At 40.6% G+C, this 27,634-nt stretch overlaps 1 protein-coding gene across 1 annotated transcript; it reads right to left on the bottom strand.

Annotated features, from left to right (window-relative positions):
• Positions 1–133: 133 nt before the first annotated feature.
• rps6ka2 (ribosomal protein S6 kinase, polypeptide 2) lies at positions 134–27,634 on the bottom strand. Its single transcript, XM_048270472.1, has 21 exons — positions 26,903–27,634; positions 20,003–20,119; positions 19,817–19,898; positions 17,924–18,004; positions 16,769–16,848; positions 14,100–14,206; positions 12,464–12,501; positions 12,101–12,243; positions 10,450–10,520; positions 10,171–10,259; positions 9,603–9,667; positions 8,913–9,015; positions 8,095–8,225; positions 6,648–6,773; positions 6,348–6,437; positions 5,530–5,688; positions 4,545–4,706; positions 3,922–3,998; positions 3,275–3,392; positions 2,881–3,018; positions 134–1,797 (listed from the first exon to the last, which is right to left on the bottom strand). The coding sequence occupies exons 1-21, from the start codon at positions 26,999–27,001 to the stop codon at positions 1,672–1,674; spliced, it is 2,202 nt and encodes a 733-aa protein (XP_048126429.1). The 5' UTR covers positions 27,002–27,634; the 3' UTR covers positions 134–1,671.

The raw sequence follows: 27,634 nt of genomic DNA, 5'->3' as shown, positions 1-27,634 counted from the left end.
CAGCTCTAATGAATAAAATGTATCTGAAAAGTCCTAGATTATTAAGGAATGGCAAGGCATCTGCCTATATAATTATGCCATTTTTATCACTATTATGATAGTAAGCTCATTGCTCACAAATATTCCAACAATATATTTTAAAGTGAATATTTATTATGACATTTCTTCCATAACACAGGTCCTTGGGTGAATTGCCAAAGTACTTTAGTCGCATGCTTACATAGAAGCTGTTGCTGGTCAAACTCTGCAGATACTTTGAAAAACTGCTCCATTCTCACAGGCCATTTTTACATTCATATTTTTCTAAACCTTGATACATGTTTTTTTAGTGGTTTCACCTAAAAGTGGCTTTTACCAGCAAATCCAAATCAAATGACCCCCCCCCACAACAAACAACAACATATTCTTGTTTCTGTTAGCATTTGTTCATGACTTTGACAATGTATAAAGTGCACTTTGATTATCAGATTACAAAACACATTTTTTAGGTACCCTCGATAAATGGTACCAAGAGCACTAGTGCTGAGAAGTACATACACATGAAGGCTACGAATAGCTTAACAAATAAATAAATAAATTACCAAAGGGTAAAACCATTTTATACAAATTACATATTTACACTATTTACATAATTTAGTGTTATTTGATGATGACTATAAATTGAATGTTAAATAACAACTGAACTTCCATGCTCAATAAATAAAAACAATATGTTTAAAACAAAAGTCAAACTAATTACATATACAGCAGTACATATTTAACACAAAATGATGCACTCAATTGAGAGAAAAGGCAATCATCTGAAAAAGGTACCACAACAAGCACATGTACACCTACTGTAGGTCCTTGTCACCAAAAAGACATTTCAAAATCCTCCCTTTAGCTGGGCCCTATGCTAAAGCAAAGAAGACCATCATACTGGGAAATAAAAATAGTCAAGAGGATTCTCCAAATAAATTGCAACTGCACAACACTATACTTATAAATAAAAACACACACAAAAACACAGTGAGGTGAAGAGTAAATATGGTAGCCTAATTCACAATGAGTGTGGGAGGTTATGCAACTATCTATGATTGCATTATTGCACCCTATGCTCTTGAAGGCAGGCTCGGCCTGTTTCTTTGTGCTATACTCAAAACCCTCTCTGGCCTCTATAGTTCTGTATCTCACAATCAGCCTGTTCTTTTTATAGTGATCAAACACGGAACAGCTAATAGCACTGGAAATTCTTGACTTTTATGCAGGTTATGTTATAATATGTAAAATTCCATAGCTTTTCAAGTACTAGTCTGTAAAGGTTGAATGTGACTGATGTTGGGGGGATGTTTGGGTTAGAGTGATTGGATGGCAACTTCATATTTCATACAAGCTAAAAGTACAAAAGAATGAAACTAGAATTAGGAGATGTACAATACTAACGTAGCAAATTATCAAAATGACGCATTTTGGCGTATGTGACAGCTTATTGAACTTTTGTCTTTATCTCATTCACATTTTAGTGTGCCAATTATCAAAAAGCAGAAATTGTGGACCACAAACACAAAACACCTAGGCACCTCTATCAGTCAATCTCGTCCATGTGGTACTGCGCACAAAGTAATTGTAGTCCTTTGGCAAGTCTCTGTTGCTGTACATCATGATATTTTTGGTGTTTCTTGTGCAGCTGTACTATAGTCGTGTGGATGTGAGTCTCTTCATTCCTCTTCTCTGAGCCAGAACAGATGACAACACAGGTTCCAGCTTTGGTGCTTGAGGCGACCGATTAAGAGCAAAATAGGTGGCAGCCATTGCACCCTTTACAAAAACAAACAAACAGACAAACAAAACAATACATTAAAACATCCAAGTGACACACATTAGTAATATGCATGGCATATAATGTTTTAAAAAATTATGTTTCACAGAACAAGAACAGCAGATGGCAGTAATGAGTTACAATGCATTTGTAGTTATGCTGACATATTAACCCATTCGCTTAGAGTCACAGAGTAATAACCACATTGCTGTGTATAGGTAATTCAAATTCGTCTGTAAAATTAATTGCTTTAATAGGCAGATATAAAATATCAGTGATGTACGTTGTACGATGTATGTTGGCTTGGCTTACATTAACAGACATTCATGTTTTATCCACACATCACCAACCAAAAAATTAGACTGCAGGAAAGGGTAGGTTTATGACACACACCCATCCACTCTCTGTCTCTCCGTCTCTCTCTCACACAGAATCACACTAGTGCATTTGCAAGAAGTGCCAAAACCATCTGCAGGCGCTTGTAGCCTACTTGTCAGTGTGTGGACAGTGGATGTAAACAGACAAACAGGCAGAGTGAGAGAAAAGGAGAATTAAAGAGAAAATTTGGAAGAGAGAAGCTGAGAAAAAAGAGAGAGCAGAGAGAGAGAGAGAGGCAAATGGAAGGAGAGAGGGGGTGGTGGAAAGGGAGAGAGTGAGTGATAATTTTGTAAACTTGCCTGCCTCTCGTAGGCGTTCATGACTACAACTGACAGCTGTTGACAGTTGGCTTTTGCTAATTTGGCAACCCAAATAGGAGGACGTGCTAGCCCATTATTAATACGCTATTCTAGAATGAATCGTTCAAAACATAAACGAACATTCCAAGCGATTCCGCCCCGTAACTCATTTTTTTCATGGGTCTTACGGGGTTTTACGGGTTAGAGTAATGTTGTCAAATAAGCCATTACTTCAGTTCATCGTGTTTCCTTACTCTCTGACAACATATGGTGATCATTTTTGGAATGGTTACAGATTATTTTCCATTATTTCCTACATACTGGACCTTTAAAAGAGAGAGAGAGAGAGAGAGAGAGAAAGAGAGAGAGAGAGATTGACAGCTGAGCGTGACTCAGAGGTGCTACCTTCACCAGTAGCACGTCTTGTCTGATAAGCTGGCTCTGGGAGAGCTGCTCCCGGTTCACAATCCACTGGTGCCGGAGGACCTGAGGTGCTGTCAGCCGCTGATGAGGATCCACATGCAGCATATTTGACACAATGTCCTGATAATGGGCAATAGATAGATAGATAGATAGATAGATAGATAGATAGAGAGAAGAGTGAATGATTCAAATGACTTGCTACTTGATTACTTCTTAATGATCCATTCTAGGATGATTTGGCGATAAGTATAGTATAGATAAGATAGTGAAGGGAAGGTAATGATTAGAAACTTTAACGGCAGAATATCAATCCCTGAAGTAAATGATGCAGTGACAAGTTATTCTATAAAAACTATGCCAGCTGAGTCGGAAGTACCTTGGCTGCATCTGATACCGTGTCCCAGTTGCCTCCCGTGAGGGCATATTTACCGCTGCCAATCCGGGCGAGGATTTCTTCTGACGTATCATCTGGGCCGTTGGCAAAAGGGGTGAATCTGTGGAAAGGACATAGTGCTCCTGAGCCTGACAACAGACCCGAAATGGCCATGTTTACCTGATCTGTACAATTGTTTTTCTATAAAAATAAAAAAAACGTTACTGCTTATGACTGTGAGCACACAGGCTTTGTAAGGGGCTACAAAAATGGCACAAAGGGGAAAGAAATCCCTTTCCCCCCAGATGCCCAGATTATGTGGAGATTTAAACCCAAAGCTTCAACCAGGAACATTAAATTGTCAGGTCTGCATCTGATAGGTTTGTCCAAAGAACAATTACAGCGCATCAGCTGTTAACTTGACCCTGGAAATCCCTCCACGTCCTAGAAATGATGGACCGGGAAAATGTACCATAGTGTGTGATTTTATAAATCATGTACAGTCATAAAGCGAAATGAAAAACAGAATTTTCTACTATGAAATTGTATTTGCTACAATGAAATTATAATCCTTTGCTTCATCGCTTCCCCAGACATGGCATACTGAATTTGGAAAATTATTTGCTTTGAGGTCAATTATGTTTTCTTACCCTGCTAACATGGTGTAGAGTAAAATTCCCAGACTCCAGATGTCACAGGCCGCGTCATAGCCCTGCTTTTTCAGGACCTAAACAAGACATGGAACATGGAAACATGGTGATGCAGCAGTATAAGTACAAGCACAATCCGTGAATTAGTGAAACACACTCAGCACACAGTGAACACAGTGAGGTGAAGCACACACTAATCCCGGCGCAGTGAGCTGCCTGCAACAACAGCGGCGTTGGGGAGCAGTGAGGGGTTAGGTGCCTTGCTCAAGGGCACTTCAGCCGCTTTCTACTGGTCAGGGTTCGAATCAGCAACCCTTCGGTTACAAGTCCAAAGCGCTAACCAGTAGGCCACGGCTGCCCCCAAATATAACTGGCTTTCCAAGACCAAACTTTTCTGATGCATTTGACTAATGTCAGCCACCCCACACACTTCACTGTACTCTATTTTCAGTGTTTTCTCCTAAAGGGATCCCCTTAAAGGAGACTGGTTCTGTACGGTACCACTCATCTGTTTTCTGAGATAACAATTTGTGACTGTCACTTCATAGGGAACAGGGAAAAGAGAAAATAAATAAAAACAAATGGCAAAACAAAACAAACGAACACAACAATGTTTCTCTTACCTCTGGAGCGACAAAGTTAGCTGTGTAACACGGCGTCATGAGGAGGCCATTTTCCGCTCTCAGCTGTTTGGCAAAGCCAAAGTCACAAATTCGGATGGACTCTGGATCGCCTGTCTCATCCACATAGAGGATATTGCTTGGCTTCAAGTCTCGATGGACGACCTTAGATAAAATTCAACAATGCTAAGTAAGTAATAATGGTCTGGCACAGATGTGACATCCCACTCCACTAGGGTGACGTCTTTTATATTGAATGCAGAAGCACGAGACAAGATGAGATCATCATTAGAGTGATAAGATGGAGCTACTAACAGATGGACATCCCTTTATAGGTTATAATACGGATCAATTGTCTTTGCTTTAATGGACAACAAACAGGTCTAGGTTGAGACTAGCAGTGTCTTACACACATATGTGAGTTATACATCAATTTTTAATTACGTTTGAAAATTATGTTAATTTGCAGTCATTTGAGAAAAACCTATTCACTGTATCTGTACTTTGTAAAAACATTTAAAATACTGTGTTCTAAAGTCAGTCATAGATGCAATTGGCTGCTTGATAACCTCAACACAAGCAAGAAGAAACAGAGTATCCTTAGCAACAGAACAAAAAGGGCTATTTCATTTGGATAACTGTGATCCACCCACAAACTGCAGAGAAAAACAAAGTAAGTAAGTCAACATTTATCTCTAACCTTATCTCAACTATTCACTATTTAGTTCTTTATGATCCTACTTTGCTAAATGGGAGAGAGTCAAACTTTCCTGAATAGTACAGGTCTAATTCAACATGACACTGACAATGGAAGGTTTTCACATCAAAACGCTTGTGAGGAGTCTACAAGAGCAGTAATTTAAGGCTAGTGATTGGTGTATCGGTGAGGTGGTTGATCCTGATGTTAGTAAATTACTCATCGCTCAGAGGTCCAGTTGTCATGTATGTTTTGTATATAACTGAAGTAAAGGCAGGTTCTTGCACTTACCCCTTGGGAGTGGAGATACTCCACAGTCTTAGTGAGGGTACAGAGAACTGCTGAGGCCTCCCGCTCGGAGAAGCACTTCTGATAGAGGATCCTGTCCAGCAGCTCCCCTCCCCTCATCAGCTCCATCACCAGGTACACATACTTCCCATCATCATACACCTGCAGACAGTACAGGAACATACTCAGCAACAATGGACTCATCTATGACTTCTGGCCACATTTTCATGACTTTGGCAGTTTCTGAAATGCATACTGCACAATGCTTGTAGACAGAAAAGTAGTAAGTTGCAGTGAATGTTACATCAGTATGACCAAAGACCCTTGATCACTATGCTCTGCTTCAACCCTCTCTGGTATGACATTTTGAAAACAGCCATATCTCTGATATTGATGACAGGTCTCTACAACTCAACACTCTAGATGAGCATAAATACATTTTAGGTTCACTATGTAAAATATTAGAAATAAAGATGCATGTTTTTGTATGGTGATACAAAATTGAAATGTTTAAAGGAACACCAAGATGACATTCCATACCAAAGCTACAGTAGCTGTCCCATACAAGTGTCCAATGCAGTTCTAAACCAATGGCTACATTACAGAGCTTTGATGGGCTGACTAGCAAGATTAAAAACATGCTATAAATAGCACAAGTAGGAACCTTCAGCACAGACCCAGACTTTAAAGTTTAAGTGTACCACCGCTTGGTGACTGAATGAGCTAAAGGGAATCCCTAGTCTGCGACTTTGCTTGTTTATCAGTTGATTGGTCACAGAAGGGACATGGGCATCCATCTGTGTAACTGTGAGATTGCTCACATCTTTCAGGGTGATGATGTTTGGGTGCTGCCCATATCTCAGGAGAATCTCTATCTCCTCTGATGGATCCTTCTTGGCCTTGTCAATAATCTGGAAAAAAAGACAGTAAATGAACAAATTGAACAGACCAACACAAGAAAACAAATCTAAGCATTCCTGTCAGACAAGAAGATTAGATTGCTGCTCCCTGAACAATTTCACAGACACGTGGAGTGGGCAAAAAGGAGCCTGTCAAAGTTATTTACAGTTAATATGATATGTGCATGTTTTGTACCATAAGGGTGGCTACTTTGAACTTACTTTGACTGCATACTCCACGCTGGTGATTCTGTGGACACAGCGCTTGCACACAGAGTATGCACCGATGCCCACATCCTCCTTTAGCTCATAGCCATCAGTGAAGCGGATGTTATTCCCATGGAGTTGCTGTGCAAACAATAAGCAAAACAAACAAACAAATGTTCAGTGTCAGGGGACGAAGTGAATGAGCCTTTGTCGGTCATATATTTATAGTGACCAAGAGATACTATTAACACTCAGATACTCTAAGGAGACAGTACCGGTATGTGCATGAATATCATTGTTGTTTTCTTGACTGAGGACCTATTAAATTCTTTCTAATTCAAAACTGAACGTATAGATATGGAAGTTCAGCAGACGTTTAAATAATTCACACTTATTCATCGGTCGCTACATGAAGAATGCACCTAATCTTAGCTTCATGGCATAACATATGGTGTACACACAGACAGGGACGAAAATGTAAATAAAATAGGTTCACTTGTATGGACTAGCTCAAATGGGATGTGGGCACTGAGCTCTGTTCCACACACATCCTTTCATGCATATTTATCAGCCCTGCTGGGCGAGGTCTCGCCTGATGGCTTGTGTTGAAATGGAAATATCCAGAGACAGATCCCTACACCATGTCAGATCCTATTGTTCAGGTTGTGTGTGTGTGTGTGTGTGTGTGTGTGTGTGTGTGTGTCTGTGTTTGTGTTTGTGTTTGTGTGTGTGTTTGTGAGTGTGTGCACTGTATATATGGCAGACATCTGCCTATGTCAATCATTCATGGAACAGGCTCTTTGCTCAAATCAATAGCATTGGCTGCAGGCACTAGGATCTCGGCGGAGTCACTTTGATGAAATGCTTGCTCAGGTATGAACCATGTGGCAGAATCAGTTCACGTTATGTAATGCGACCCGCTTTCTCTGTGCTTAGGGATGTTCTGAGGGGCCTCTGCAGAAATGTCCTGCCATGTCTGCGGCTAAAAAACCACAGCAAACCATAGACAGGCCTATCCTTAACTGGGACTGCAGAACTGTAATGCAACCTCCCAAAATGAAAACAGTTCTCTGAAAACTGTTTCTTACTCATATCTCTATGGTAGATTTTTTTTTTATTAAAGATGCTATGAACATAGAACAGTGCCTTTTGGCTTACAATATTTTTCTATTCCAGTTAAATGGCAAATAACATAATAAAAACAGTGCATTTCTTAAAAATAAATAAATAAATAAATACCTTGCCATACAGCCGGTCTTATATTCACAGAATCAAATCCACAAGTACATGCTTTGATAAACTAAATTTAAGTACAAACTATAGAAACTGATCAAATATGTAACTACCTGCACAGTATGTCCTGTGTATTATCTCTGGAAGGTCATGACAGTATAATATACTGACATATCCTTATTTGAGCGGGATCACAAAGCGGAGGTTTCAAGGTCATTAGCAGTTTCACCTGAACGATTGGGTTGACCACAGTCTGTCGCGTCTCGACTATCGATTGCTCCTGGGTGAGGTTGGTGGCGATAAAACTGAAGCCCCGAAAGAGCTGATGGGCATTGGCACTAGCGGGCACTCCAGGTGAATCTGTAAGACAGACAGACAGACAGACAGACAGACAGACAGATATACGCACACAGTAAGAACACAAAGTACAGAAGAGCATAATCCCTGTAACATGGAAATTACCCCCCAACACACATACACACACACACACACACACACACACACACACACATACACACACACAATTGATCCAGTCTCAGTTACGCTCTATGAACTGACTTTCAAAAAGGTCAGTCCCCACTACACTACTGTGGTTTAGAGGCTTTTTTGTACCCATATTGATCAACCTGTTTGTTTTTACCAATGGAAATCATGTTTCGCCCAAGTCTGGCAAGCCTATGTAGCTCGCCTAGCCATAACAAATGACTTCATTTGACATCTATATTGGAGTGATGATGACTACAATATACAAAATGTCTTGCACATCGATATTAAAAGATTACATTGGAGTAAACCTGTCTTTAGTGGCAGTGAGACAAACCACTAAACATCTCTGGCTGAACACCGCAGAATTAAAACAGAATGCCCAGTGGGTGACCTTACATGGTGCACAATACCAGGATTAAATCATAATCTTGACAGGATTTTCTACAACACTAAAAGCTCTGCTTTATGTAACATGCTTATGGTCACATTAAAACTAAATTTTGCACAAATCATATTTCTTAAGCTTAAATAGAGTCCAAGTCAGTGGAGCATTAAAGCTACCTGTTGGTGTTCGCGAGGTGAACTCAGGATCAAAGTGGAAGGTGTCCTCGGGCCTTCCCACCGCTGGTTTGAACGGAGGCTTGATCTCTCGCCTGTATAATTTCTGTCACCGAAAGCAGAAAAAACAGCAGGCCTTTCCTTAAAAAACGGGACTTGTAAAAATAGCAACCCCTTTCATTTCAAACAGCTAATGGCTTTTAAAGCCGTCAAGAAAATATGCTCCAGATCTGTCTATAAATACATTTAAAAAGCTCTACCAGTTGATATGGCAACTCAAGACTATAAAAGAGATACAGAAAAACAGAAATAACAACTGAGAGAAGAAAGAGAAAGCGCATTTTAGTCATTTTTAGCAAGCACAGAAAATTGCCTTTGCGAACAGCAATAAAACATCCAATAGAGTCCTATTCAGTGCAGTTGTGATGTAGCCTTTGTTTGCCCAGACGGTCTGAATAGACTTGACGTCTATCAGAATTGAGTGCTCTGGGTCCTAGCATGAGTATTTGTGTGTGTGTGTGTGTGTGTGTGTGTGTGTGTGTGTGTGTGTGTGTATGCAAGGGGCTGGGGTTACATTGTGAAGCCCTATTTTACTCCCACTCCAACAGGAAAAATTGCATCACTCAAATAGATCAAGACTTTTACTGTCCTCTAAATCTATAAGTGACCAGGATCTTTTCATATGTGACTCACATTCCAGTCAATGGTTGCAAAAAATGGATGCCGTTTGATCTCCTCCACTCCATCAGGTCCTGCTCCTTAACACAGAACACACACAGAGAAGTCATCAGCATACATTAAACACATCTGAACATACTGTGCATACTATCCTGGCTTGCATGAAATACGTTAACTATAGTGAAAACATCTGTTAGACATGACTTCATAAGCTGTAATACACATACTGTAGATTTGTCAGGGGGTTAGTCTCAATCAGCTTTATTAATTATGAATGCATTGGTTCCCCAGTAAAACCACAATATAAATATCAACTACTCTCTTGGGAATTAATGGGTTAACCAGATGTTTGTGTGTGTGTGTGTGTGTGTGTGTGTGTGTGTGTGTGTGTGAGAGAGAGCACTTTGAAGATCAACCTAATTGAATGTTTGATGCTTGACTAGAATACAGATTTAATAAACCATATACAATAGGTGAACTGCAAAACAACAGCATTTGTCTAGGCTCTTATGAAACATTGAAATAAACTGACAGCATGATATCATGATATGTGCAGGAAAAATATTTGCTTTGTAAACTGTACCTAATCGGTTGGTAGGATTTCTTTTAAAAAGTGCCCGTATCAGGCTTTGCACTTCAGGACTTAAAAACTGTGGCATTCCAAGTTTGGCCCTGAAGACAGTTAAAAGGAAAATTAATGATGTGCAAAACAATGCCTTTTACATTGTACAATACAACAATTCTTAAATAAACAAGGATAAATCACTTTGAATTGAAGGGGTAACATACAAAAAACAGAAAGAAAGATAATGACACATGCGATGAAGAAAGCAAAAGCTCATAAATTGATGGGAGATCTTACTTCAGAATCAGCGCCATGGTCTCCTTCCGATCTTTGCCTTGGAAAGGGAGTGATCCCGTCAGCATTTCAAACTAAAAACACAGGGAAACACTTCCACTTAGTCAAACAGCAGCATGCGAAACCATACTGTATGTGCTCAAGATGTCATTCAAGACCTAGTATAGATTTTTTTTATCCATGGATTAGTAGATGGTACCTTAATTGTAAATGGTTCCTTATATGTTTTAAATTACATAGTGGTCTTGAACTGAAGCTTCACTTGTATCACAAATCACAATCATAGCATCAGTCAGAAAAATCGCAAATAGATATTTTCTCCAAATAGTTCAGTCCTAATATGTTACTTATATGTTCCAGAGATCCATGCCTTGATCCATGCAAACAGCACATTAACTGTCCATATTATTTATGTGGATTTGTTATTTGTTTGTTTTTTTATAATACTGTTTATGTTGTATGTGTATGTTATGTGTGATGTCTTTAAGCTACTGCAACCTTGAATTTCCCCTTGGGGATCATTCATTCATTCATTCATTCATTCATTCATATCTATCTATCTATCCATCCATCCATCTATCCAAAATGTGTGGGTGTGTACACAGTAAATACAGGTTTAGCTATATACCGGTAGTCCTAAAAAAACAAACCATGAAACAACAACACATTAAATTGATAAAAGCCAATGGCTCATCCTAGCAACAAGTCTGTTTCACGAGAGGCATCTTCTGTGCCTGATATCAGCTGGCACTGGATGCGGATCTGGGCCGGGTCTGGTCCGCCGCACAGCAGGCTGCCATCTTGGATGCCATGCATACAGTAAGAAAGCACCCGGGCCACAAATCAGGCTGAAGGATAAACGTCAACCTGTCTTTTCCCACAGCCTCGTGGGTAATTTTGATGTTGCCAGGGATGAGTGGATTAGTCAGCACCCAAAGTATTGTGGAGGGAGGATGAAGCACTGTGGAGTACGGTACGGCAGCTTATTTTAGGACTGATGATTTTTATGGCAGTGCTTCAGGGACTGTAGTAATAAAACCATTTGTTGTCTCCAAATAAAATAGCAAATAAATGAAGCAGTTGTTGATGTTAGATGTAGTAGTAGTAGTAGTAGTAGTAGTAGTAGTAGTAGTAGTAGTAGTAGTTGTTGTTGTAGTAGTAGTAGCAGTAATAGTAGCAGGAGTAGTAGTAGTAGTAGTAATAATAGTAGTAGTAGTCAATTTGTGGCTGTGCACCAGTCAATGTGTAGCCCAATTCACCAAAGAAACATTGTAGATCAAATAATGTGCTCTTCCACCCCCAATTAAAGTCAGAACTCAACCGTGAAAATCAGCAAAAAATAGCTTCTTATATTGCTCATCCAGATACATATAAGACTAACTGAAATACTAAGTATGTTCATCGACTTTAATTTTCTGGCAAGGCAGAAAAAAGCCTTACTACCAATAATACTGTACCACCATCCTCATCATCATTATCCCTACCACTGCCATGCCATCATTTCCAAAAATGCCCCTTTCCTTTCCTCTGCTCATTGTACAATGTCCTCCTGTGAGTATGGCTTTAAGCCACTTTCTTTCCTCCTCTGTAGGCTTTTGGTTTGCATTGATGTGCAAACCACTTTGGATAAGAGCATGAAACTGTGGATACATACCATTAAGACACCGAAAGACCACCAGTCTGCACTCTGTGTGTGACCTCTCCGGTTGACCACCTCAGGGGCCATGTACTCAATTGTCCCACAGAAGGAGTACGCTCTCTTGTCGTTCTCTATGGCCTCTTTACTTAAGCCAAAATCTGAAACAAAGTAGGAAATGCATAAGGGGGTGTGTTTGTGAAGGTAAGTGTTTTTTGTGCGTGCGCGTGTGTGCGTGTTTGCGTGTGTGTGCGCGCGTGTGTGTGTGTGTTTGTACTGTATACTGTATGTTGTAGACTCATCCTTACACATGGTGACTCTACACAATACAGTGGAACGCACTTTACAGAATGTGATGATGAACCCTGAAGTCTTGCTTACCTGTTATTTTGATGTGGCCTTCCTCATCAAGAAGGATGCTGTGAAGGTAAACCATTTGTCTATTAGGACCAAACAGTAATACCTTAGATGGGCATACTATTAGGATGTTAATTATACAGAACAGGTCTTAAATCTCAATTTGAATTTCCTTCAGTAGCTATACATTTTTACCTGTTTGATGTACATTACATGGAAATAGCACCTCACACAAATAATCTAAACAGGAATGCAATTTAAAACTTGTTATTCATTTAATTATTAATATATTAATATTTTGCATAAGTTAATAATAATATTTATAAATTATTTGTTATCATTTAAAAAGTAGATGGCAAAGACCCCATTCTCATCTTCTATGGGAGTCTGAATTATGTCAGCAAAACTAATCAATTTAATAGAGCTCACCCAGCCTTATGCGGTAAGGCCCAGTGTTTCACTCAAATGCTTGTTTGCAATAAACAGAACCCCCTCAGCCAACTGCCCTTACCGGCTAGCTTGCCCTCCAGTGAGGGCCATTAATCATTCTCAACAGAACTCAACAGCATAGACTGCCCTCCACCAAACACACAACAATCCACAGAGACCAACACACTGGCTAAACCCTCATGTCGATTGACCCTTTTAAGAGGAGGGGAAAAAATGAGCAACCAGACTCTAGTAAAAGCACTGAGCAGCTCTTCATTATTTTCTCATACATGGCTCCCCCCTGAGGGTTAATTTAGTATATTGGTGGGATTGGTCGTTGTCTCTTTTGTTGGCAAACACACATAGCAGGTGAAACTGAGGACTGCGGGTAAATCTCCTCTGCTTAAGCATTCTGTGAGGTGGGGTGGAGTGGGTGGTTGTGGGGGCTTGAAAGGAATGGGGAATTGCCGTTTTGAAAGCATGCTGTAAATGTTATGTAAAAAAAAAAAAAACAATCTGAGCAGCCAGATTATGAAAAGAAAAGGAGATGGAGAAGCAACAAAAAAAAAAACTCATGATAGCTATTTGAAGCCAAAGCAGATGGGAGTGTGCAGACAGAAACTAAGAACAGATGCTGCTTTGATCACACCGCAGGCTTGGGATGTTTCAGGTGCATGCGTGCGTGCGTACATGCAACATGAGGCTCTGCGAATCTGCGGCAGCGTCGCCCTCGTCTGAACTACCACACTAAAATGAGCAGAAATTATGCAGCGTTTCACAGAAGCCTGTGTAATCCCCTTCAGCCGTGCATTCCCACCAGCTCTTCACCCCCATCTAAAAATTCCAACCCTGTGTTCAAATATCCCCTCATTCACCATATGGTGAATAACCACCCTATAGTTGTTCACATAGGCCTAGTGCACTACGTAATGAATGACTAGATGTTTCAGACACAGGGCAAATCTCTAATGGTACCCCTGAGGAAAAAGGATAGGACAACTTGTGCGATGAGTCCCTTCCACACACACACACACACACATTAGCATTGCATAATGATAAATCAGGTTTCAGATAAGCTGATCACGATGGAAACGCAGAAGATGGCGATTAGTGACTCATCCACCTATCTGCTGCTGACTCAGGCTTTGCCTCAGTGGAGGCCGTGATGAGCGACGCGAGCCTGAGAAAGAGGGGTTGGGTTACGGTAGGGCCAAGCCCAGCACTCTCTTACTTCTCGGGCTTGAGGTCGCGGTAGATGATACCCAGGCTATGGAGGTGGTCCAGTGCCAAGGCCAACTCAGCCAGGTAGAACTTCACATCTTCTTCAGTAAACATCACCTGTAATGAGGAAAGACACACAGAGAAAGAGAGAGAGAGAGAGAGAGAGAGAGAGAGAGAGAGAGAGACTCCCCAGTCTCCCCATTTGTGATTGAAAAGGATGTGATGAAAATGTAAACAAAACCACAGGCCACTAGCCTAGAAATCTAGACGCACCCTAGCGGCAGCAAATGTAATTTGCAGCCAGGGTAGTCTAGCAACTGTCCGTTGGCTTGCGTGCTGGAAAAAGGAAACTTCTATCAGGCCAATCACATCGTGTACTCATCGTCTATGAGTTGTCTAGTTGATCAAACTTATCAATCATGAGTTGTAGCTATCCTATTGGGTGCAGAGGAAATTTGAAAGACAACCGTTTATCCCGCACCTCAGATTGAGCACTGCCAATGGTAAGTTCCCAGACCCTACATCTTGATGTGGGTCTGGCTCGTCAGGCTAACAGACCACAAGAAAACAAAGAAATAAAACAATACAACAAACAAGCAAAATATTTGAGAACATCAGTCCATTTACAGTGTACAGTGCACACAACTAAAGATGTTGTGGTTGAAATATTTATCTCAACAGGGTTGTCTTTGCATGTCTCTACTAGCAACTAAACCTTTTCGAGAAAATGTCAGGTTGCATTCAGTCACTGTGTATTTCGCACAGCTTCCAAACAGGCCATTTAAGAATACATAAAGAATTCACTCAGAAAAATGGAAAGGCAAGAAAATCTTTCTTTCTGTCAGCAATAAAGCTTCTGAAACAACATTATAAATGATTTGAAGCCCAGACATAATAAATTAATTTATCATGGTTCATTAATTCAACTCCAAGAACTTGCCAGGAATACAACTGTCCAGGCTGATAAAACTAAAGCCGCTTTAAAAAAATATACCACACAGATTCAACTGGACTTTCATTTAATTTAGCACTGTATGAGTCAGTTCTAACATGCGCTATTACAGAACTTTTAAGCATAAGTAAACAGTACTGCTTGCAGATTCCTGGTGTGCACCTCTCCATATCCAAACATCACCCAGATTCTCATCCTTAAGCACTACTTGCACAAACCCAATAATAAATAGCCCGTCTTATTAGCAGAGAAATGAAGGGGAAAATGTCATTAAACAAAGTCCATTTGTCTCCCGTTTTCCAGAAAGGGGCTTTATGCTGCTATGCAGGTGTATTTATAAGGGGCGACAGAACAGCGGGGGGCGATGGTGCAATTAATCAAAAGAGGAGATTGTGCAACCTGACTGATGGGGGATGACGCACCCCTGCCAGGCCCGCTGGAGCGAACGGTCAATTTAGTAGAGAGAGTAAGCTAGCGCGCGGCGCGATTTACATTAATCATCGTCAGCGGAGAGAGGCTTGAAATAAATCAGCAGGCTTGAATATGTAGCCTGATAAGCATGGGGGACTTAAACACAGAGCGTATTGGGGCCATACTGGAAGCACCTGGAGCTAATGTGAAGAAGTGGTGGTGCAGTCTACTCAGAATATTTGATTGTGCATAAACATTAGAGTAGAAAGTAGAAAAAGTGTCATGCAATGAACAGGCAATACCATGCAGCTGGCTAGGGGTTCTATGGATGAATATCTGAATATTTGTGTATGGATTGGTAGGTTTACAAAATAAAATTGCACAATCTACAATGGCACCTTAATGGCACAATGGCATACAATGCCACCTGAATAGTTAAGGATATAACAAAAGTAATTGTCTATCCTCATGCATATTTAATTCACAATGCCTCTTACTGATTGACATTCAAGGTCTGTCTCAAGGTCACACAAACATATTACTAATTCATGGCACTCTCCAGCACGGACATGCTACAATATTTATTTTGATCTTAGATGTGACGTAGATGTTAAAAGAAAAGCTATTTAACTTCAATGAATTATCATTAGCTGAAGATTTAATCGTCAGGCTCTCCTCATGTGGTAAGTCAAACAACACTATAGGCAAATTTGTCACAATACATGATTACTATAGCCTACTATCCCACGTCATTTGATTAGCAGACAACTTGTGAAAGTGTACACAAATGGCAGACACTGCCCTTGCACCTGAACTAGACAGAGTCGTATTCAAGATGTCTAGGACATCTCTAGGTGTGCATTTTCTCCCAGTCAACCGCAGTGCTAGACAGTTTCCCCACTGTTTCTGCTTTCTGAATCTTACTCTTAAACCACTGACTGTGAATGAAGTCATGGTTACTAGTTCAACAGGTTCATGGCTAAACATGCTGAGCAACCGTAATGGCTGTGTGCTGTTGGATTTCAGGACTCACTCCTATATCCTCTCTGAATGGAGACTAATTAGTGTCACATATGCATTTCATTTCATTATTCGCGTTGATTAAAATATAAATCTACTTTCTATTTATGGCAGGCAATTAAACTTCATGCAGAGTTAAAGCACTTTTTGTTAATTAATCATTAGTTGCAATCATACAAAAGTGTAACAAGTACGTTAGAAGGTTCAATTCATGTGGTGACACTATATGCTAATACAAATACTTGTATATGTTTTCATATAGGGGAGACTTTATATGAAAAAAGTAAGTTCCTGACCTCCTTGGACAGTCTAGTGAAAAGATCGCCACCTCGGAGGAAGTCAAGAATGAGGTACAGCTTCCCCTCAGTCTGAAAGGCTATGGCAGAGGGACAGAAAGGAAAAAGAGAGGATAAAATTAATGTCTTCATTCATTTATAGACCAGTTTGCTAGTCAGCTAGCTCATAGCTAAACGGGTGCTGGGTATCCTCTTATCTTTCTCTGGGGTTGATGGCAAATAAGCTTATTTCCCAAAATGTTGGTGTGTTCCTTTTTTTTTAAAAAAAAAAAAAAACAAACAAGAAAAAACATTTGAGATCTCAAGGAATAAAAGAGAGAGAGATGAGATGGAGAGGGAAAAAAGGAGACAACAAGGGAGAGAGAGTATAAGAGAGAGAGAGAGAGAAACAGACAAAGAGAATGAGAGTATAGGAGGGAAGAGACACCACTGTGATCACATGACAAGTAATGCCCATCACCTCCGTATTTCGATGACAAGAAAACAATTAAAAAGTGCTCTGATGAAGACCTGGCCAAAACCTTCTAAGGGCCAAGTGAAGCATGACAGAGAGCTTAATTAAGGTGGGCACGCACCCCCCCCCCATTTGATCATCAAAACAGGGAAATTGAAAACACTGGCAATCCTCTTTCTAACTCCATGCATGTGACCAGGGGCGCCTGCAGGAATTAATGCTATGGTACGCACAAACTTGTGATATCCATGATGAGTATTGAGTTAGTGAATTAGCTCAACATTGTGTACTGATAACCACAGAAAACAACAAGTAGCCTATTGCGTGCCTGCGTGCGTATTCTCTCTCCTGCTCAAACAAAATGTGTGCACGTTAATTTTGATAACGTGTTCACTAACTTTACGTAATAGAAAATGGTAAATAGCCTGATGGCATACAGCTAATGGGATACTGTGCATAGTTGGGAAGGTATGGTAGGCCAATTTTGGTGTGAATACACACACACACAAGGTAAATTTTCTCTCGCTGTTGAGTAGCCTGATGGTACGCACAGTGCGTACGGACGTACACCTGCAGGCGCGCCTGCATGTGACAAGCACATCTGTCTCCTTTAGATGATAGACAACCTCGGGCTTGCAGACATGTTAAGGTGCCTGCAAGCTTTGGATTTTAAGTGTCTTTATTCAAAACACAATGCTTACCATAGTGGAGTTTGACTATGAATGGATGATTGACCTCTGCTAGAATGTCTCTTTCCATTTTTGATCGCACACGATCTCGCACTGCAGGACAGAGGAAGTAAAGACAATGCAAATAAATACAAATGATACAAATTACATAAAACAACTGATATGGATTAAAGTGCACTATCAACCATTTAGGTCAAATTCAATCATGATTCAAGTCAAATTCAAGATTCTTTTCCTCAGTGGTTCCTTGTTGGTGGAATGAGTTGTCCAGTGCTCTCTGTTCCTGTGATAGTTGTGGGTCCTTCAAGAGGGGTCTAAAGGCATATCTGTTCAGCATGCACTTAGTTAATTAAGCATTTCTTATGAGTTATGGTTTGTACATTGATTTACTGTATAATACAGTATTTGTTTATTTTCATTGTTTATTTTCAGTAGGCTATTGATTGCATTGACATTATTGTTTATTATTGCTATTCTCCATATTCTCCGTAGTCTTACCATCTTACCAACAACTTAACTATTGTATTGTTTTATTTCGCTTTGGACAAAAGTGTCTGCCAAATCCCATAACCATAACCACAACCAGCCAACCTTTAGCGTTAGATCTAGATCTTGAGTAAACTGCATAGCCTTGTGGTGTATAGGTAAGGGTGCATAGTAAATGCATACATCATACATGCAAGACACACGCACACACACACACACACTAATTTCCAGAAGGATTATGGGATAATGCGTGATACCTAAAGTAAAACAGGGTTTACTATTCCATTCCAGCTACAATCATACCTAATCCACATACACAGCACTCTGTAGACACTGCAGTGAAGAATCCACAAAATTGGCTTGCCCACATATTAGCATTGCATGACTCTCTGAGATCTCTCTGAATCTCAGCGGTATGGCCTCACTTATGTAACCAGTGGACAATTTTCACTTTGCTGAGGCATGGCAGAATTTCTTCTCTCTCGCTTTGAATAGATAGCTGAGGTGCAACTGAGACACTGGTGGTGTTATTTTCACTCAAAGGTACACAGAGGACTGGAAATATGGTGATCTCTGTGAATACCTCCTGTGTCAAAAAAGCCATGAACCAGTAACCATGGTTACACAGGATGAATGGTATAGAAAGTGGGGTAGAATCATCTTTACGCCAGCATAATGTGCCTACCAATTACGTAAACTTTGTTATTCTTGTCAAATGACATTACACTTCATGAAGTTCACAAGAACTGCTGTGCTAATGCCTGGTGATGCCAGTTGCTCAGAGCATAATAGGCATGCTTTTGAAGGCCACTGGAACAAAAAACTTGTTCTCTAACAACAACAAAAACAACAGTTCCTGCTTGTTAGAGAGCGGCTCTATAAACAGAAACTGCAGCTTGTTACCATAAGATCCCATACATTGCCTGGTTCTAGTAGGATGGGTCTAATGAAGAATGTGACCTCACACAGGCTTTCCCTGACCTTTCCATCATGAATACACCACCATTCAGACTTAAACTAGTGAACTTTCCCAGCCACCACAGTATGAGCTCCAGACAATATCCACTGTGTGTTACCAAAGAAGTGCAGAAGAATGAATCACAGTTATTATGCCTCATATGTCCTCTAACAAAGCATATAGCAAATTACCAGGTATAGAAAGTGCTTGCATAATGCAACTTAAATTTCCCCCCAGTTGACTGTAGGATTTATAGGCTGGTACAGCTGCCATCAGGCCAATAAAAGCTTGGGTAGGGGACTACACAATTACTAACCAAGTTAAATCTAAAGAAGATAACTAAAAACTGTTTTGTTTTTATGTTTATATGGACCTTGGTTAAAAAGTGAACAGATACAAGGTGAGGCCTTAACAGGCAACAAAGATGCAGTTGAATATATTTAATATTAATTAAAGCTTACCTTTCAGAGTGGCCTTCTTTAAAACCTTCATAGCATAGAGCTGTCCTTTATCCGAGCCTACAATTTTCCGTACCAGGAACACCTGTTGAGATACGACACAACAGTATACAAAAGAATATGTTCAAATGTGTATCCAAGATATGTGTGCGCTATACACGTTGACAATGTTGATAAAATATATAATACCTTTCCGTAAGAGCCTTGACCCAAAACCTTCAGCAACTCAAACTGAGATGGATCTGCCTTTTCAAAGCCCTCTTTTACATGATGGCTGATGTCAAATTCTTTCAAGATAGCATCGTCCTATGGGAGAGACAGATGAACACGGTAATCATAGTGTCACAGACACATACAAACCCTTTACCACCAAAATTTGAGGTCAGGCCAAAACATTCAGCATTCTTTCAAACATGGACTGTAAACATAAAATATGAATATGATAATCTGCATTACTCTCAAATGTGCCTATTGGACAATATGTCCGATCACACATTTTCATCCATACAATTCAACATCAGTTACACTGACCACCGTAACAGCATTGTCCACACCACAACAGCAGGAAAAATCTCTACGACCCTCAAATTTCCTTGAAACCTCCCATCCCTGGTGTCACAACACCACTCAGCCTGACCTTCCTCCATCTTTATGCACCACTACATTTTCATCCAACATCAGACATTACACAAGAGTGACCAAACGGTAGCACCCATTTTAGCAGGGGTTTTGCAACACTTCAGCCTCACACAATGGACCTTGGTAATGGCAATGTGAATGTTGTGATGAAGGGAGTTGAAATCTGTCAGAGGACCCACAATCTTTCGCTATGGTCATAGGTGTGTACGCACTGGGCCACCAGAGTAAACCAGGCAGTATAATCAAGGCTGAGATTATCAATGAGTGTATCCAACATCAGACATTACACAAGAGTGGCACCCATTTTAGCAGGGGCTCTGCAACACTTCAGCCTCACACCATGGACCTTGGTAATAGCGATGTGAATGTTTGGATGAAGCAACCGGTTTGTGACATAAGACCCACTCCAGTAAAAGGCGTAGCAGCTGCTGCTGCAGCAGCCAATGGCTCTGAATGACGACCTTTACTGCAGACTGTGCAAGTCCCTCTGGGCAACATTTGCTGATGGCCTAACATACAATATGTGCAGGGGTGTACAGCAACGTGTGTGTATGCGAGGATGACCCTGAAAGATTCAAGAAGCTCAGCACTGGATAGAGGCCCAGGAGTCTGGGCTAGAAACAAAGGGACAATAGAACACATTATAGAAATACTAAATACATTTATGTATTCGTATTTACATATGCAATTTCATATATTTACATATAGTAGGGCTTGTATATTTGTGAGTTGAAATCTGTCAGAGGACCCACAATCTTTTGCTATGGTCATAGTTGTGTACGCGCACAGGGCCACTAGAGTAAACCAGGCAGTATAATCAAGGCTGAGATTATCAGTGAGTGTATGTGTACAGGCAGCAACACAAGGACTGAGAAATGGTTGCCAGATTGAGTCTGGAATCCCCAACAAATAACAGGACGTGACTACTGATGTTCCTCACACGGCTGTGCACACTTCTGAGAGAGGAGTGGGGAGTACGCAGGGCGCAGTGTGCGACTGAAACGCTGACCACTCTCAATTGACTCAGGGCCCCTGCCAAGCTGACACAGCTAAAGGCCCGCTTAAACCGGCTTATCTCGCGCTGTCAAAAAAAAAAAAATATGTACAACACTGTTACATAACCCTGAGCATCCACTGTGGCAGTTTTTTGATAAAATATAAAATGATGAGGACGCTGTTACAATCCAGAGAGGGGGATTTGGGAGCACGCGCTGCTGCATGCTGTTTTGCTGGCTTGGCATCACAGGTTGATGGGAGTGAAAGAGAAACAAACAGCTAGAGATGATGGTATATTTAAACACTGACAAATCGGTCGGCGTCGGTGCATCAGTCCTACTGAGTTTTACCAGAGACTTTCTAATGTGGAGACACAGCACTCAAAAAATACTCCATAGAAATGCATGGGGCTAGTTTGTCACGCCAATATGGCCGTTGTCTACACATATCCCACCCCTTCCTCGGCAAAACGTCGACATGTGAATACATTGAGCCAATCACATGGTGTGTTGTGAAGACATCGTGCCAATCATGTATTGTGATCTCGCAGCTGGAGCAAAATTGGTGTCGTGAAGCCTTGCGCACGCGCATTTCTGCCGAAATGGATGCCCGACGAGTGCCCAAAAAGTGTTGTCAAATGGCCGCTGAGTGGAGGGACTTGCCTAAAAGGACTTTGGTTTTACCTAGTGAGTACACAGCACAGCTATGACACAGCATGCACCCAACACAGCTTGATTGACAGATCTCCAGGGATTTATGGATTTTAGATGCGGTACAACTGAAATTCAGAAAGACTTTTGGAAAATGGGCAGGATTACGTAGATTCCTGAAACTTCCTGCACATTTTCACCAGAGAGGTAAAACAACACACACGTGTTTGATATCTGAGCACACAGTCCTTGGACCTGTGATGTTTATCATGCTATCCATGGGTTATCTATTTAAAAATCAGCCGGCTAAATGATGGCTAACAATGGCTTTTTCTTTAACAAAACAAACAAATCTGTCCAATTTCCCCTTTTGCACAAATCAATATATGTTTGTCAAGGTCACATTCAAAAAATTAATTGCATGCAACGCAATTAAATTCACATAAAACACAAATGCATTGGTCACAGAGTGGGCAGGGAAATATGGAGGCCTTCTGTTACCGAAAAATAACTGGCACAATCATCATTTTGGAGAAGGGAGAGGAATACACAGTGAAATGGAGTGTAGATTTAAAGGCAACTGTAGCATCTCAAAGAATCAAAGAGGTATGAGTGATACGAAACAAGACACTTTATATGCGTGACATGATTGCGTGACACATATATGCGTGACACATTTTCAACCATTTTCACTGAAGTAGACTTGATTCTACACTGTAGGCTTTTATAGCAGCCTATACTCCAACAACATTACACAGTACAAGCACAGCAAAGCAAAGCAGCATGTCATGTATTTTAGATAACAGACCTACAGAGATGTGCGGCTGCATGAATGAGCCGACAGCAGCCACAGACAGAAACCTTATAGAGAGCTGAGAGACAAGGAGGAAACCTTCATCTCCAGGCAGCACTCCTTCATCATATTTCAACACTGACAAACACTGTATTCACATTTCACTAGTTGTATGCTGGTTATAACCGTGTCTGTGACAAATAAATTTGAACTTGCAGCTTGAGTGAACATGCAGATAAAAGCTCCCACATTTCCCACTTGTACTTTTTCTTTTTGTTGTTGTTGTTGTTGTTGTTGTTATAATTGTTAGTACCGGTAGTAATTTTGCAGTCCTTTGTTTTTCAACTGTGTAGTTGTCTTATAAGTAACACAAATTCACATGTCTCTGCAAAACATTGATTTATATATTTAATCTTACTGATGAACGCATGCTGCTAATGGCAGTATCATTTAACCCTAAGATTTTCTACTGTTCATCAGCTTGATGAGAAAAAGATTACATAACGGGATATAGGCCGGCTTTTGTAGTATGGGATCTGTGAAAAATGGTGACAGTATGTGCAATGGTAATGAGATAAACCCTTTGAGTAAACCCTGCTGACTGAGACGATTGGGAAATTTGCTATCTCTGCCTCAACATCAGTTTCTCAGATGTTTCTGGGATGCTCTAGTATCTGAATATGAACACTGTCTCACACACACACACACACACACACACACACACACACACACACACACACACACACACACACACACACAGCGAGATGAAACATTGTTAATGCAGCCACTCATCTACAGATGATTTCCCCTCCACCAGCATGTTGGCTCGGATCATGTTTAATTTGATTTAGGTCAGCAGCTGTTAAGGATAATGGGAGAAATATTCCAAATGATATCTTGGACCGGGCCAAACTGCAAATAGCAAAATGAGCAGTGTCACATTAACAGTCCATCTGTAATTCTAGACTTTCTCTGCCCTGCAATACACCAAAGAGAATGCCTTTTGTGGTAGTGGTACCCTTTCGCAAAACCCTTGATAATTCTCTAATATAATTAAAACTAAGTAATTAGAAGTCATCATTTACTCCATGTTTGTTTGGATATGTTCTAATAGCCTTTAACTTTACATTTCTTTCTGATCTCTTCAGACAACTCTCTCCTTTGCTTTCTCTGGTCTGTGTTCAGTGTGGTACACACAATGATACCACTACCGAAAGAATACTTTTCTCCTTTTTTTCAGGCTAAATGACTAAATACAAGATCAAATACACCTGTGGCACTATTTAACATGAAACCACTAGTTTGAAACAGCCATATAATACAATAACGTTTTATCCTTTTTAGGGATACCAGCAATTTAATTATCTTTGTAAAATAAACAATATTTTTTCAAACTTTCTTTGCTTTAATCTATTACATAGCATAGTCGTTCATCACTTTTCACAAAGAAATGTAGCATTTCTTCAATGAGCTGTACAGGTACCAACAAAATGTGGCCTCTACCGTACACCTACAGACTGGATATCCAGGTTGTGCGATTACGCTTCAGGCCCAATTAAAATGAGTGTCCGTCAGGCACTGCAGCACACCAACGCAAATAGGAATGTAAAGGTCTGCACATCTGTTGAAGTATTGAAACACCAAAGCCTATCTCCTCCCATCTGTCTAACAATGCTATTGCACATTTTCAACTCTCTCCCTCTCTCCTCTTTCAGTAATGTTATAAGCAGCTGATGCACTATGCTGGTTTCCTCTACCTATACAAATCCCTTCAGGCACTGTCCCCGTTGAGTTTATTTAGAGCTGTTGACATTTTCAAGCCATTGATTTTTCTTAACTTAACTTGATCTGAACCAATTTTTACGAAGGAAGTAAATTAGCTTCTCTCCTTGTCCAGTTTGATGTGCACTCATTTTATTTATTTATTTACTTATTTATTTATGCCTACCCCCGAGAGGCTATAGACCACCAGCCAGACTAATTACCACTGTGGCTCTTTTATCTTTCTTATTGATCTCAGCCAAGGCTATAACGGGTTCCGCCTCACAAAATGCTTTGTCTTTTTTCCACAACGATATGGCACAACAACAAAATACCAAAAGTGTGCAACGCCAGACATCATAAAGTAATGTTATTAAACGGCACAGCATGATTCTGTGCAAATGGTTACTAATATTCAGTGCCTTAAAAATGTATATTTAGTAGACACTTATTCAAAGTGACTCACAGTAAAGGGAGCGTTTGTGTGTAGAGCAGGGTCTTTTCCGCAGGTGTACTCTCTTAGTGAGCATAGCCATGGTGTTGCAAGCACCCTATTCTACCTATTGAGAATACGGTTAAGCTTTACACTACACATCAATCTTGCACTCTTGCCACCTTCTATACATATGAATACTGAATTTGTCAAGAGATGAGGCAACACTGACAGTCACTCATATTAAACATCTGTCCTGAATAACTAACATGTGTCTCCAAAGTGCAGCACAAAGCCTGAATCTCTTTTAATGTTTGTGTTTTCTATTCACATCTGGGTTTGTCCATAATAACAACAAATATTTCACAAACAACGAACAATTGAACTGTATTGTGTCTGTTTCAGCACTAATATGTTTGGATTTAGTTCTACAAGAGGACAAGATGCAGTGAAACCACAAGAGCAACTCTAACCACCACAACTTATGTGCATTGTGCAACTCTAACCTCCTACATTTTATACCACTCTTGGGTGCTCCTTGTTGGTGCCCCAATCCCAATCCTCCCCCACCTTTCTTATGCAGCCCTTGCCACTTAATCTACTAAACCCCTCTTCTACTGCACTTTTTACCCCCCTAAAATGCACAAATAGGCTGACACCAGACATAATTTCACTGCATTTCTTACTTCCAGTAACTATATGCATGTGACAATAAACTTCCTTGTATCCTCGTATCCTTGTATAAAAGATGCCAGTACTCAGCTCTTGAATACACTGGAGAGCATGAAGGGAGATTAAATACAAAAATGACAAGCACATGTAGGGCCATATTAAACCTATAAGTGGACTGGAAGGTACATGCAGCTCATACTGCTGAGAACCCTGGGCTGGACAGTGAATCAGTGAATCATTTGCCTTTCACATCTGGACTCAGTTTAATGATGCTCTCTGGCTGGCAAATACTGACAATAGATAAAAGATGTTGCAGTCAGTGAAAAAAAAAACAAGAGTAAACATCATATGGAGAGGACACATAGGTCAAGTCTGCCATGTTGGGGAGGCGGTTGAGAATGTTTATACCATTTTTGAAGTCTCAACTTTTAATGCCCTAGTACAGGTATGTCATCTCATCTTAGCCTGTGGATGTGTGACTGGCCAGAGTCAGCAGGAGAGATGACAGAGGTGAATGTCACAATCTCTGTGCACTTCCTAAAGAAATCAACATGACAGTTGTTGTGGTCGAGAAGAGAGAGGGGGAATCCACAAACCAGCATAGAGCAATCATAAACCATGAGCATAAATTCATAGGGAATAAAGATAGTCCAAGGTGTACATCTAGGACGCTTTTCAAACAAAAACAAATGTATACATATCAAAAATCATTACAGACAAAGTTGGTTGAAGTAAATGTTATGTGTTTAAAAACATACCCTGGATGCAATACTTCTTTGAACTATCAGCAATTGTCATAGGCTTTTCACTACTCCTGTCAGTAAGGAGTGTGCGTGCATCACCATGCTTGCCGATGTTTTGATGCCACTGTGGTCAACGGGGAAATAAAGCCCAAATGCTCTAAAATAGCCACACAAGTATGTGGCCTCAAGAATAGTTTATGTTGTTAATGGAGTGGCCTGCGCTTTGGACAGTTCACTTCACACAATCTAGCAGATTCCACAGGCTGAGTGGCCGCATATATAGCCATTCCAGTGCAGTAAAAGCACGCGTACTTGAAGGTGAGAGACAAGCACGAGTGAAAACCTCGGTGGCGCTGCACACAAGAAGTGCCATATCCAAAACAATAATAAAGTGATACTAACCTCTAATTTGCATAGACTTGCGCTCTTGGATCTTGACTTCTTGCGAAGATACACGGAGAACCATCTTCTAACTGTAAATTTCCGCATGCTGGTGTCCATTGTCCCAGTTCTGTCCTCTAGCCTCTAATAGCAATTTATCTTTGTCCTGCACCTAAATCCAGATCAGCGCACAACAATGGGCGGATTTACTGTTGCTTCTCAGTCACCCCCTCTAATCCATAATTCTGAATTATGAGGGAGATAACAAACCGCCAAACAAACCATGCAGATGGGTGAGCGTAGACTGATTTGACCTGTCCTTGCTACAACACGGTGCATTCGATTGCCTGTGCCGCTGGAGTCGGTTGACAGGCGCTGTCCCCAGCACATACAGTACCTCACTCCCTTGTGTACATGGGCTCTGCTCTACTTGCAATTGCAATGTGAGCTAACACTCCACTCCCTCCCAAAAGTATTACCAGCATCCAATTAAGCCCCAGCTACACCGCATGCTAACCGTGGTTGAGAACTCCCACCATAAGCCACGAAGGAATCCCTGAACGAATCAGCGACGGCAATGCAGCTCACAGAACTCACGGGGATACCAACGAGTTAGTCGTGATAAAATACCTGCTGGAACACCTGCCGTGTCTATCATACATAGTGCTATGCGTAATTTCCACGTATTCTAGGGGAACGATGCGCAACGTTTAGTAACGTATTGAGGAACGTGGTCGTATACAAAACGTATAG

This window comes from Alosa alosa, chromosome 18, assembly GCF_017589495.1.
Source record: "Alosa alosa isolate M-15738 ecotype Scorff River chromosome 18, AALO_Geno_1.1, whole genome shotgun sequence".
Lineage (NCBI taxonomy): Eukaryota > Metazoa > Chordata > Actinopteri > Clupeiformes > Clupeidae > Alosa > Alosa alosa.
The sequence above is the reverse complement of the archived record's forward strand: the minus strand, read 5'-3'. Positions and strand labels throughout refer to the sequence as shown.

Excerpts from the sequence above, each read along its gene's own strand:
- rps6ka2 (XM_048270472.1), bottom strand. The coding sequence starts at position 27,001 with ATGGACACCAGCATGCGGAAATTTACAGTTAGAAGATGGTTCTCCGTG. Across the intron at positions 20,120-26,902 it reads CAAGTCTATGCAAATTAGAG|GACGATGCTATCTTGAAAGA; the intron begins GTTAGTATCACT and ends TCTCTCCCATAG. Across the intron at positions 6,438-6,647 it reads GCGTGGAGTATGCAGTCAAA|ATTATTGACAAGGCCAAGAA; the intron begins GTAAGTTCAAAG and ends CTTTTTTTCCAG.